Source organism: Delphinapterus leucas, chromosome 12, assembly GCF_059928025.1.
Source record: "Delphinapterus leucas isolate spDelLeu-1000000601 "Yukka" chromosome 12, BTC_Dleu_Yukka2, whole genome shotgun sequence".
Taxonomy (NCBI): Eukaryota; Metazoa; Chordata; class Mammalia; order Artiodactyla; family Monodontidae; genus Delphinapterus; species Delphinapterus leucas.
This window is the reverse complement of record NC_143140.1, coordinates 43,176,805-43,189,726: the sequence shown is the minus strand read 5'-3', so window position 1 is coordinate 43,189,726 and position 12,922 is coordinate 43,176,805. Positions and strand designations below refer to the sequence as shown.

Genomic DNA, 12,922 nt, shown 5'->3' with positions numbered 1-12,922 from the left:
CCACGGGAATGCAAATTTCGGATAAGTACCTTCTTCCATGGAAACAAAACCGCGGCTCGTGTCGAAGGTCTCTCCCGCGTGGCCCCCGCAGCATCAGGGCGGGCTTGCTCTGGCCCCTCGCCGGGTCCCCGAGGGCGCAGTCTCGCGTCGGTGTGGACCAAACCGCCAGCCTCCGCCGCCAGGCTCAGACGCCGAGTTGTGCTCTCTCCCGGTCCTTCCGGCTTGTGCTGAGATGCGGGCGACTGTCCCAGAAAGGAGTTATGCGAGTGGGTCGTTCGACTTTGTGGGGAAATGATTCCAGTTTTCATTTCTCCTTCTGATTTCTCTCCCTCCTGGGACCCGACTGCTCGAGTTATCCCCATGAGGCTGAGCAGCCAACGCCGCTGGCCCCAAGTTGTTGCCCGTCTCCCACTCGTGCCCAAACTAGGACAGAACCGAGAAGTAGAGAGGAAACCAGGAAAGAAAGAAGCGGGTGCTTCAAACGGCACCACGCTTGTGCAGACGCAGCGGCGGACTTGGAGCAGCGGGGCGGGGAGTCCTGGCCGAGGCCCGGGACTCCGCCCGCCGGGGGGCGCCGGGACGCTGGGCGCGTGCGCTGTGCGGCCCCAGCCCCGGCCGCAGCTGCCGTGATGCCTATTTTAGTCAAAGCCGCTGCGGACGCGGAGACCCGGCACCGGCCGAGCAGCCTCCCGACCCGCCGATCGGCCGAGGCTTTCGCGTCGGGCTCCCGTCGAGCCTTCGCGTCCGTGTCCCCTGCGCCCCGCCGCTACCGCCCCAAACTTTGGCCAGCACCGCCCGGGCTCCGCTCCAGGGACGAGCCAGGTAAGGAGCGGGAGGCGCAGCGGCCGCGGGCCCCCACAACGCGCCCGGCTATTTGCAGCCTCGAGCTCCCGCGGCTAAATCGGGAAGCGAAAGTTGTATCCCTACTCAACTGGGAGCAACTTTGCCCTCCCGGGCGGCGTCTGCCTGTTCTCGGTTCCCCGGCCGCCGGGAACCCCGCCCTCTCCTCGCTGGCCGCGCCCTCGCGGGGTTCGCTGTCCTTGGAAGCCGCCCTTCACCCTGGGTCTGGGCGTCGCGGTCACAGACCCTCAGATGTCAACTGCCGCCACTCGGGTCTGGCAGCGCCAGCGTCCTCGGGCGCTTGCACCGCATCGGGTGCCGGTTCCCGCGCTCTGCTGCCCGCAAGCTCTAGGTGAGCTCGGCTTCTCCCCTCCACGAGAGGCTCACAGGGCTCCGGGCCCGCGAACCCAGTACGGCTCCTCCTCGCCCCCTGTAGGGCCTCCGGGTCCCACGCGGAGGCAGCGCGCAGCCGGGCTCACCGGGTCGCGCGCTCTGGCCTCGCGCTGCGAATGCGAGGTGGGTCAGGGCGCTCACTGCACACCCGTCGTGGCCCGAGAGCCTTGGATCAAGACCAGTTGACACAGACCTTCCCTCTTTAAGGAGCGAGGTGAGCTGGGCGCCTGGGGAGAGCAGATGGCTGGGGAAACCGAGATCTACCCGCGCCCTCGTTTCCGAGGCTTTGGGAAACGTGTTGTTGGCCAGATTAAGTCTCAGAAACTGCTGGCTTTGGAGCAAGAATAAGTACGAAAAGACTCTTAGCAACATAGTGCCCTTGTCATTCCGAAGATAAACGAAGGTTCAGTTAGAATCACGGAATGAATTGCGCTAGTCTATGAGCGTGACTTTTGCTCACTGCTGTTATCTTCTTCATTTGCGTAGTTTGGTGAAGGATTAATGTTAGTTTCACCATTTAGCTATTTAGCCCTGCACACACCTACCTGAAAAGCAATAGATAAACAGGCCTTAACTAGAACAGGTAATTTAAGAAATCAGACTCGGAGGAAAAAGAAAATTTCTCTTGATTTAGTCAGAATTAACCTGAACGTTCACCAATTTACCAGTCTAACATTCCTCGTTAGACTCATTCATTCTCTGTATAAGGATAGTTCAGTGCAAGCCACATAAATCTATTAAGTAGTGGTCAAAGGAAGCTGAAACCTTTGGCAAGCAAGAGGTTTCCATATTTATTGGCAAGATCCGATCCATATTTATTGACAGTAGGTTACTGGCATTTCAAAAGAGACATATAGATAAGTATACCTAGATAAATAATAGACATATAGATAAACATACAAATAAAATAAATTATGTATAATATATAATGTTAATTACTCTACTATATATTGAATATAGAAAATTAAATAAATATATGGACTATACATATATTTTTAACAAGGTGTGGTGCATCAAAATATGTTGTAGGATTATCTCACCTTTTAAACATTCTTTTCACCGTGTCCTTGGTTCTTGGGTTAGTAGATCATAGTTTTCCTATCATTTCTCTTGACCAGAAATTGGTACTTTTAGTGCCAGTTGGAGAAATTTTAAAAGCCTGAAATTGAATTACAGTGAATTAGTTGGCAGTACGGTGTAATCAGGTGGATGTGAGGCGGACTATGTATTACTTAACTGACTACGTAAATACCTATTAGAGCCACAGACTATTAAAACTTGAAGGGGTTTCAAAGACCATCTAGTCCAGTTGTCTCAATTCCCAGTAAGAAGCCAACCCAAGGAGCAGAAGTGACTTTCCCTGGCTTATGTGGCTCCCTGGCGCTTGTAGTATAGAACCTGACTCTCCCAGCCTCAGGCAGGCTTGGCACTCCCCTGTCTTTACTACTGAGGTTTGGGGAGACAGAAAAGTAATTTCTAACAATGTCTGTCATTTTTGTGTACCTTCCATATGGCTTTCACCTCTGGCATTCTCTACAGAGAAAAGGCCTTGGATATACTTAGGTGAATATGACTTTGTCCCTGTCTCGTAGAGAACACAGGTTAGTTAGGGGAACAAATGGGACAATGGGAATGAAAACACATTCTAAAGTGCAGTAGAAAATGGCAGTTATTTTTAGCTTAGGTAATACTAATGCATAAGCTGATATTGACATCATGCGTGATAGAGGACATTTAATATCATTTTCCCTCTTGAAAAACTTATGAGATTAATTCTGATTTGGTTCTTGAAAGCAAACTTTGTATAAATTGAGTTATTAAAATAATGATTCCTCCCCCCATCCTAATAGGTTTGTATTTTTATTGAGCCAAACATTTGGAAGGTAGAGGATTAAGAGGTACAACCTATTATGTATGAAATAAGCTAAAAGTATATATTGTACAACACAGGGAATACAGCCAATATTTTATAATAACTATAAATGGAGTGTAACCTTTAAAAATTGTGAATCACCATATCATACACCTGTAACTTGTATAATATTGTACATCACCTGTACTTCAATAAAATAAAATTTGGAAAGTAGTTGAATTTCAATGATTGCTTTCCTTTTTGCAGCAAATCAATATCTAAGTCAACTATTTCTCATATGTATGAACTGTTTTAGAATTATGGGAAGAGATCTTTAATTGACTTGATCATTTCATTCACAGTTTGTAAATTTAGGCATGTATAGGTTTCTACCATCTTAAGAGATGTGGAATTCTTTCACATTTATTTATTAACATCCTTTCAAAATGCCCAACCTGATACCAATTGATTCTACCACCTAAAACCTTCATTTTAGTGTGATGGATGAAAAGAAAAAAAATGGAAAAATATGGCTTATTGTGTGACCTTATTTGGAAAGAAAATCATATTTCTAAATTAAATTTAAACATATTTTGGGTCCCCATTGGGAATTCTTTGCCCGAAACAGAACAATTCACATATTCTGTAAATCTACATAGTTTTTGCCAGGGACCAATTTGTATAATTAACAATAGAAAGAGTTTTTTAAGTACCAGAGAGGACAAGTCATATAGTAAGGAAATAGTGCCCTTTTGTGTTAAGGTTTATTATAAGCATGTGTAAAATGTATATTCTTTGAAATGTATTTGCTACAGATTCTAATATTAAATAGTCAAATGTATACTCATGACCCATCTTCCATATAAGGAACCTGGAAGTTTACTATTTTTCAATTTGTGAGATGCAACCAACTAGAATTTTAATGGGAAAGTAAATCTTTAGACAGTTAAAGGAGTAAATGTTAACACTCTCTCTGTACATATAAATGATTATAGTAATATATTTATTATGTCATATATGATAATTTAGAATGTATATATGTACGCTCTAGTGATTTAACAAGAGTATGAAATTAAAGCCTTCCAAATATCCTAAGCCTTCAAATAGTAAGGTGTTAATTTTTTGAAGGTATTAAAAAAATCATTTTTTCTAGTTATTTTTCCTGTGTTTGGATTCAGTGTCACTCGTGCGAGTATGATAGAAAGCTATACTAAATAACTGTAATAGCTATGGTTTATGAACATTGGTGATTGTCTTTTAGACTAGTTAATTCCCTCATTTCTCTCTCCCCCTCCAAGTATGTTTAGATACAAACATATAGATATATGGAGTGATATATATATATATATATATATATATATCTCAGAGAATAATTGTGCACTATGCTAAGTATTTTATATATTTCATTTCCTCATAAAGTCAATGAGGTATTATCATCATTTAACAGATAAGGAAATAGATACATTTAATATGTGACAGAGCTGGGGTTTGAACCTAGGTCTAATTCATAACCGCCAGAGAAGTCTATTTACCAACATTTAGTTCTCAGAAGTAATTTTGGTATAACACGCATAGGGGTGATAAGATACAGCTGTCATTTTTTGATTGTCCTTTTGTTTGTTCTTATAGGAATTTTCAAGATGAATTATACCAAGTCCAGCCCACTGGCAGAATCAACTGCAATAGGCTTTACACCTGAGTTAGAAACTATCCTACCTGTGCCTTCCAATGAGACCACTTGTGAAAACTGGAAAGAGATACATCATCTAGTTTTTCATGTAGCAAATATTTTTTTTGCAATTGGGTTGGTTATTCCAACCACTCTTCACCTTCATATGATACTTCTTAGGGGGATGTTAACTATAGGTAAGATACCTAACTGAGATTTTATGTAACTTTTCTATAACTTGCATCAGATGGACTTTGTATTGCGGGTTTCAGAGGATTTACATACTTGTTAACTGCGTAACTGGGTCAATAAACTTTCTATACCTCAGTTTCCCCACGTGTCAAATGAGGGTAAAAATAGCACCTCCTGGGGTTGTAAGAATTCGGTGAGTGTGAGTGTGATATCTGACTCACAGTAGTGTCTGGCACATCGTAAGTACTCTATAGTTTTAACTATCATTATTTGAATAGGCATTTACTTGCTGCAGCAAGTAAAGCAACACTGGGAACAAAAACAGTTACCCAGACAAAATAGTTCAAGTAAAATTTGGGGGGTGGTATGCTCTGTTAACCCTGATGAAGCACGTTAAATTAATCCACATCAAAATACTAAAACAATCAACTTTACTATTTTAGCCAGTGATCCTTGACAGATTACTCTCTGTGTGATTATGTCCCTGGTGATTCATTTATTCAGGTCATTTTTGAGCACCTGTAATATGTCAAACAGAAATTGACAAATGCAGTCCCCATCCTTGAGAAAGACACTCTTTTGGGGGCTGGAGAGAAACAGATGGGCGGTCACATAGGACAGATCAGATGCTGTGATGCAGGTGTGCACCCAGTGCCAGGGAGAAATGGACACCATGATGGGCTCAGCAGAGAGGCAGACCAGGGTCCACTGAAGAGACAACTTTGTAGCTGGTTTTGGGAAGATGAGAAGGATTTCTCTGAGTGTGAGTGTGTATGGTATCCAGGTAAAGGGCACAGAGGAGAGGGAGATTCAGCATGTTGAGGGAGAACGAAGAGTAGCTCATTGTGCCTGAAATATATGACAAATGACAAGAAAGGGTCAAAGAAGGTGGTAGAAGGGTAGCTAGAAGGTAGCTTGTAGGACTTCTGTGGCTGTTACCTCTGAGTCAGGTAGGGATTACAGCAGGAGGTGCAGAGTACTGAGTGAAAAAATAAAACCACACCCTGTAAAAAGCAAAAGCTAATTATGACTTTTAAGACAGAGTTTTGGAGGTGGAACAGACCAAGGGAGATCACCTAGTCCAACACTTGATAAACGAAGAAACTGAGGCCTTGGAGAAGTTAAATGACTCATCCAAAATTAAGACTAGGAACAAGTGGTCAAACCAGGACTATAATTCAGGTTCTCCAGCTTCTCAGTCAGTCCTTCCATTATGTTACCCTGTCTCCTTTAAGTAATAAGATTTTACATGTCTTCAATATTTGCTACGCAATATTACCTAAAGAACCTTAAATTTTTTATATTTTGGGCTATTATTCAGGTGCCCCGAATCATTCCGGTGAAATTTTAAAATTGCAAATGAATAACTTTTTTAAATGGGAGATTTAGATTTTATGTGCGTATGTGCTGTTGATATATTTGTGTTGATAATTGATATTGATAATTTTATTTTAAATTTAAAATATATATTGATTCTCCCATCATAAAACTGATCAAAAGAAACTGCAAATTTGCACAAACCCCTTAGAAAACAGTTCTTTAGTGTCGTCAAAACCTATAAAGTTATTCCCTTGGCTCACTGTCAGGTGATCCACCCTAACTAAGCAAGCAGTCACAAGAACAGATACATTTTTATGTATAAAGCTGTTTTTGCTACTTATCAAAAATTACAGCCAAAACATTTCACCCGTCTACCAGTAGGGAGATAGTTAAATAAATTACGGCTTAATTAATTACAGTCATTAAAAACTATGTATACGAAGAGTTTTAATGAAATGGGAAAATCACTGCAATAAGTAAAAGAATAGGTTTTAAATTGTGAATTCATTAGGTTTGCCATCAGGTAAAAATACATAAAGACTGTGAGGAAGTATTAAATATCAATAGTGGTTGTCTTTAAGTAGTAGAATTATGAAGTTGTTTTTCCTCCTTTAAAAAATGGTTTTTATACTTTACAAGTTTTCTGCAACAAAGTGTGTTTTGGTTTCGTTTGTTTTGGTAATCAAACAAAAACCAAAATGTAACTTCATGTGATATTTGTCTTAGGTATTTCTAAGATGTGTTTGGTTTATTTTATACATGGAGGATGACAAATGTATTAAGCTACATGCTGAAGCTACTCTAGACACCTAACACGCCCACTTCATTATTCAACAGGATGTACCCTTTACATCGTCTGGGCCACTCTCTACCGATGTGCCTTGGATATCATGATCTGGAACTCGGTGTTCCTGGGGATCAACATTTTGCATCTTTCATATCTTTTGTACAAGAAAAGACCGGTAATTACTAACAATTAATTAATAAAGAAGAGACTTTAAAGCTGTTGCTTTTCAAGTACTTTGTTCGGACCTGAGAATGAGCATTTAACATCTTTAGGCCCTTTAATATCATTTTTCTGAAGATGAGACTTTCTATGAAAGTCTTTCTAAGACTTTCACTTTCTTTCTGAAAGTGAAATATTTGAGCACCACGAAATTTGTTCTACCAACGAGTTTTTAAAACGTCTCTAATCATTAGGGCAATTTAGACATGAGAGAACATGACAGTATTCTCTCTTTTTAGTCATCTAACTTCATTATTTATTTTGCCTGTTGATATTCAAATGTCACTCTGGAAAATCTTTGCCTTGTTATAAAATTAAGTGCTCAGAGACAACTTCCATGAACTTGCTAATGATTTACAAATAGCTTATGCTATTTTTTCATGCTATTTTTTAAAATGTACTAGCTGTTTTTTCTCTTATGTCCAAAATACTCATTTAAGGAAATCACCATTTTTGGTGAGTTTTTATGAAAACACTAGTCTTTAACTTTTTCTTTTCCACTCCTTGTTGTATTTCCTTGGTCATACCAAGAACAAACAGATGTAAACAGAATAGGAAAATAGCATGGCTCCTAGAAATCACTCCACAGCTGTTTGTTGACTGTCCAAAGCACATACAAATATTCAGTAAAGTAAAAGATAACCTGCTTGCTCTAATCTCATGTTCAAGGCCAGACATGCACATAGAAAACTATTAGAAAACAAGATAATTCATAGGAAATTATAATTTTGATGATACAGGTGATATATGGAATAGGCATTCCACTAGACTGTCATCTCCTCAAACATTGTAACCCAGTCTGTTTTGCGTACTGTATTAGTCAGTTTTCACTACATTACGCTGTGTAACAAACAATCTGATAGTCTCAGTGCCTTATAACAGCAACAGGTTTTTTTCCTTACCAACCTAATATATGGATTGTGGCAGCTGTGATTCTATTCCACGTGTCTTCTTCATTTCAGGGTCTCTGCTGAAGCAGCAGGTTCTATTTGGACATGCATTCTCATGGCAGAGAGAAAAATATAAGGGAACAAAAGAAACACCCAATGTTTCTTAAAACTTCTGCTCCCATTTCACTGGCCAAAGCAAATGACATGACCAAGCCTGATGATGTGGGAGTAGGATAGGATAAGAGGATATATGACCCTCTCACGGGGGTGGAAGCAGCAAATAGCTGGAAACAATAATATCATCTACCACAATTACTGTTGTATTCCCGGTTCCTGCCAAGCACGGTTAGCACTTAATTGGTGCTCAAGAAAACATTTGATAAGTGGATGCTTTCAAAGAGAAGAATTAAGAGGGCTTCATGAAGGAATTGGGACTTGAGCTAAGACTTGCAGGACGAGCAGATTATGAATATGAGTCAGTTTTTCAGTTTGCATGTTCATTGCTGTGCCACATTGGCTAGTGTGCATGCCGGAAGTGAGACAGATTTGTGAATTATTTTAAACACTCATTATGAGAGCTGTGGAGTGGAGAAGGTAGATGATAATAATGATAAGGATTTCAGCTTCTGAATATCAGAACTTACTAGAACCCCAAGTTCTGAACATAAGATTCAGAAGTTGCTGATGTGATGGTAGCACCAGGTAAGTAAATCACTTAGTATCTGTGCTTTTGTTTCTTCTCTGACAATAAACCTACCTTTTTGAAAAATATAAATGCTAGTACTTCGTTAAAATGAAACAGCAGGACAAGTGAGAGCATTGCAAAGGCTGCAGTGACATCTGAGCAGCCCTGGTCATCTGCGTCTGTAAGCTTCATGGTGTGGCTACCGTAGATTTCATTGAGATGGATGATCATTTGAACCCCAAAGTTCATCCACATGCTGTACAGATTTCCCAGACTAATGCTGGGTGCAAAGATGGGGCTTGACCCGGGCCTTGAATAGTCTGACAGCAGAGGTGATTGAGCCATTTTGCTTTCCCTCCCTCTAGCATCCAGCCTTACTGGCCAGTGGGTTCTCTATTCTACCGAGATTATGGTAGCTCAGGATGATACTACTACATGGAAACTTTTTTACTCTTCACTTTGCTTCAGAATAAATGAGAAGCAGCAGTTGCAGCTGTGGCTGTTTGCTTTCCTATATTAACTCATTAGATAATAATTATATATAGAAAAAATGTTTAATGTATGTATCTTCATAAATTTGTTTCCAAGTTGATTCCTAATTTATGTACTTATTTTCTTGCTGTAATATTTCAAAGGTAGTGTAATTTCCTTCTGTGACACAAAAGTATTCTAAAAATGAAAAGGTTTTACGTTGTTTATAGGAAATGCTAAGATTGGCAAGGTGAATGTTGTGACAGCATTCGAAACCTCTACGGTTGCTTGGTAGCACATAGAAAGAGATGTAATCAATGGTGCAGATCTTCACCATATGCTCACAGGGTTCAGTTTAACTGCAAAAGTGCCCTTTCAGCGTCTAAATTTACATCACCACTTACTCTTCTGTGTCAGATTCCACTGACCAACACACAGAAGGGTGATGGCATCCATTGCAGATTTGTTTATTCTCAAAATCCCTATTTAGACCACAGAAGCCAATGTTTTGGTGTTGCTGCGTTAGTGTGGCATCTGGTCACTGCTGCCTTTCAGGTAAAAATCGAAAAGGAACTCAAAAGCATCTACCAGCGATTGTTTGAACCACTCCGTGTGCCTCCAGATTTATTCAAAAGATTAACTGGACAGTTTTGCATGATCCAAACATTGAAAAAGGGCGAGACCTATGCTGCAGAGGATATAACCTCAGTTGACGACCGTCTGAGTATTCTCCTGAAGGGAAAGTAAGTGCTCTGTGGAAATCGAAATGCTTCGTTTGCCTGGAATCCTCTTCTGGCTTCTGGGTAGGAAATGAATGAAAGGAAATGTTGCCGACCAATGAAGGAAGTGATCACAGAGCTGGTTGGTGGTGAATTTTCATCAGACAACTGCATTTTAGAATATTACAGAGCAACATGGTAAAATTATGTAGAATTTATTGCTGTGAATCTTGTTGATGTCAGGGTTTTCATTTGTGAAGTTTTCAACTTTTGGGGAAGTTTTATTTAAATTTAATGAGGCAGAATTGTAATAGGTTTAAATTGGGTGTTAAAATTTAAGGAGCTTATGCGTGTCTCAGAGGTGACTTGCTTAATTTTTTGAACATCACAGAAATACAACTTCTAGGAATATCAGTCTCCTGGGGAGACAGCCAGTGTCTGTTCCCTCTCAAAAGTGTCCCAGTTTGAGTAATTAATTATATGGTCACTCCAGCTATAACAGCAATGATAACCATTGGAAGGCACATGTCTTCTTCAATACATGTCTTTTTTCCCTTGTTGTTGGTGAAATTTATTTTGAAATTAATACTTGTGCCTCAGGAAGGGCTTTTTAATTATGTCAGTCACCTGGGGGGGGGTCTTTAAAATTTTACAAAATAAAAACCCATAAGATTATGGAGATTTTAGGGCTTGTCACATTATGTGTGGATTATTATGCATTTATTAACACTAATTTCTGTTATCAGAATGAAGGTCTCCTATCGAGGACATTTTCTGCATAATATTTACCCCTGTGCCTTTATAGATTCTCCTGAATTTAGATCAACCCAGATGCACAAAGGTGAAAAATTCCAGGTATGTTTTGGCATGATTTTTAAGAAGATTGAAACTAGTTAATGTCTCATTCAAAATCCAAAGGATATGGATGGGAAAGTGGCCATGATTTACTGAAAGAAGAGATTACCATACGGAACATATAGTATGACCCCATTTTTGTAAACCTTAAAGTAGTGTGTATATGTACACAGGAAGAGGTCTAGAAAGATCTATCCTGATTTAGCCATTGTGTTAACACTGTTATTTCTGGGTTGTGAGTTTGATTGCTTTTTTGTGTTCTTCTTTTTTGCTTATTTGAATTTTTATGATTTCTCCATAGAGAACATCTAATGCTCTTGTTATGAGAAAAAAGGAAAATGTCAATTATAGATAATCAGTGTTCTTAAAACATGTAATTGGTTACTTTTATTGGGGAAAAACAGAAAACTGACTTTGCCCTAGAGAACCTACTTTGTTAATCCTTATGAAAAAAAACTGTAACCACTTTACTCTTCTAAATTGAATGAATATGTTTAAGGGCAAAGAATGAAGTTCTTCACAATTACAATAATTTGAACATGACTACTTAGCCTGATTCTTCTTTGTATCTTAAAAAAAGTACTCCATTATGTGACACTTTGTTCTGATTCTTTCTGCGAGTGTCCAGCTCTCCTTTTTTATTCCCCTCATTATTGTTAGGAGAGTAACCAAGAAAATGGGTGAGAGTTTCCTTTAGTCTCAGTCTCTAGATAAACAGAAGTAAGGAAATATCCTGAGAACAGGTTTTCTTATGAGCTGGAGGGTAAATGTATTTAGGTAGGAAATGGAATAGAAGGGGATGCTATCACCTGAGGGAGGAAAAAAATCAGTGTTTCTTGATGACAGAATCTTATCTTTGAGTCTTATTCTGAAATGCCACACAATTTGGGATGCCACATGGAGATAAAAGGGCACATTCACAGACGTTACTTAAGTTTATTTACAATGGTGTCAGGCCTGCCCTGCTCCTACCCTGCCTGAGTAACTGGCCTGAGTAACCACATACCTGGTTAAAGTTATGTGCATTTACTAGGAGGTCTCATATAAATTTACCACCTGGCTGCAGTGCTGGCTGCAAGCACACTGAGCTTAAGATAGAGGAGAAAGCAGCTACTGTACCCTGTCTCCCCTCATTTACACTTTCCCTTGCGTTTTCAAGGGTCAGCTCTGCACTGAGGTTTATTCTTATAGTATCTTTAATCACCACCATCTACAAATTGGCACAGGGCCACTTCTTTTCTCTCTCCCTCTTTCCTCTGACCACCTTACAATTTCTTCTTCCAAAACCCAACATTTATCTGCTGCATCCATTTCTCTCTTTATAGTAGCAAGTGGTTTTACACAATAGCTCAGTTTCATATAATCCTGAAGAGACTGGCATTTGGGGAAAAGGTGGGAACTGAACCTCCTCTGTTTCCAGAAGCACATAGCCCCTGGGATATAACATGTACTGTCTTTTCCACCGGACTTCAAATTATGTTATAGTTATAATTAAATTAACAACAAGAAAGGCATTTCTGCCACTGGTCACAGTTCTTTTTCTTCTTGGGGACTAGGGATTGGGATTCGGTAGTTGAGAAATGTTCCTCATGTTTCTAAAAACATGACCAAACTCGAGGTACCTTAGCTGAGTGAAGACTATTTATTCAGTCTTTCTGAAGACTAGTCAGCTTTTCTCGGCATAGAGTCTGGTGTGGCATTTCCTGATGGGTCAATGGGTAAAACCTACCCTGGCATCATCGAGACTGTCTCCTGTACAGCTGGAGCAGATTCCCATCAGAGTAAGCCCTCGGGAAAGATTCTGTTTTGATTATTTACCAAATGTTCCTACTGGCAGATACTCAACAGTAAAAATAGCTGTTGCACATCTGTGTAGGAGTATATTGCCTCTTCCTGAAGCGAGTTCGCAGTGAAAACTGGCAGGTGCTCCCAGGACCAACTTTTCGCTATCTGTGCCAGTGGCATTTACACCTGAGAGTCAATGGCCAGACGTCTCCGTCCACATGCCTTTTTACCTGCTAATCTCATTT

The 12,922-nt window shown here is 40.2% G+C and overlaps 1 protein-coding gene across 1 annotated transcript in view; it reads left to right on the top strand.

The window, feature by feature from the left end:
• Positions 1-583: 583 nt before the first annotated feature.
• The window catches only part of POPDC1 (popeye domain cAMP effector 1), a 39,207-nt gene continuing 26,868 nt past the window's right edge, over positions 584-12,922 (top strand). The window contains exons 1-5 of the mRNA XM_022562549.3: positions 584-822; positions 4,715-4,951; positions 7,104-7,228; positions 9,874-10,061; positions 10,784-10,892. Coding sequence (XP_022418257.2) covers positions 630-822; positions 4,715-4,951; positions 7,104-7,228; positions 9,874-10,061; positions 10,784-10,892 — 852 coding nt within the window. The 5' untranslated portion in view covers positions 584-629. The remainder of the gene's footprint in view (positions 823-4,714; positions 4,952-7,103; positions 7,229-9,873; positions 10,062-10,783; positions 10,893-12,922) is intronic.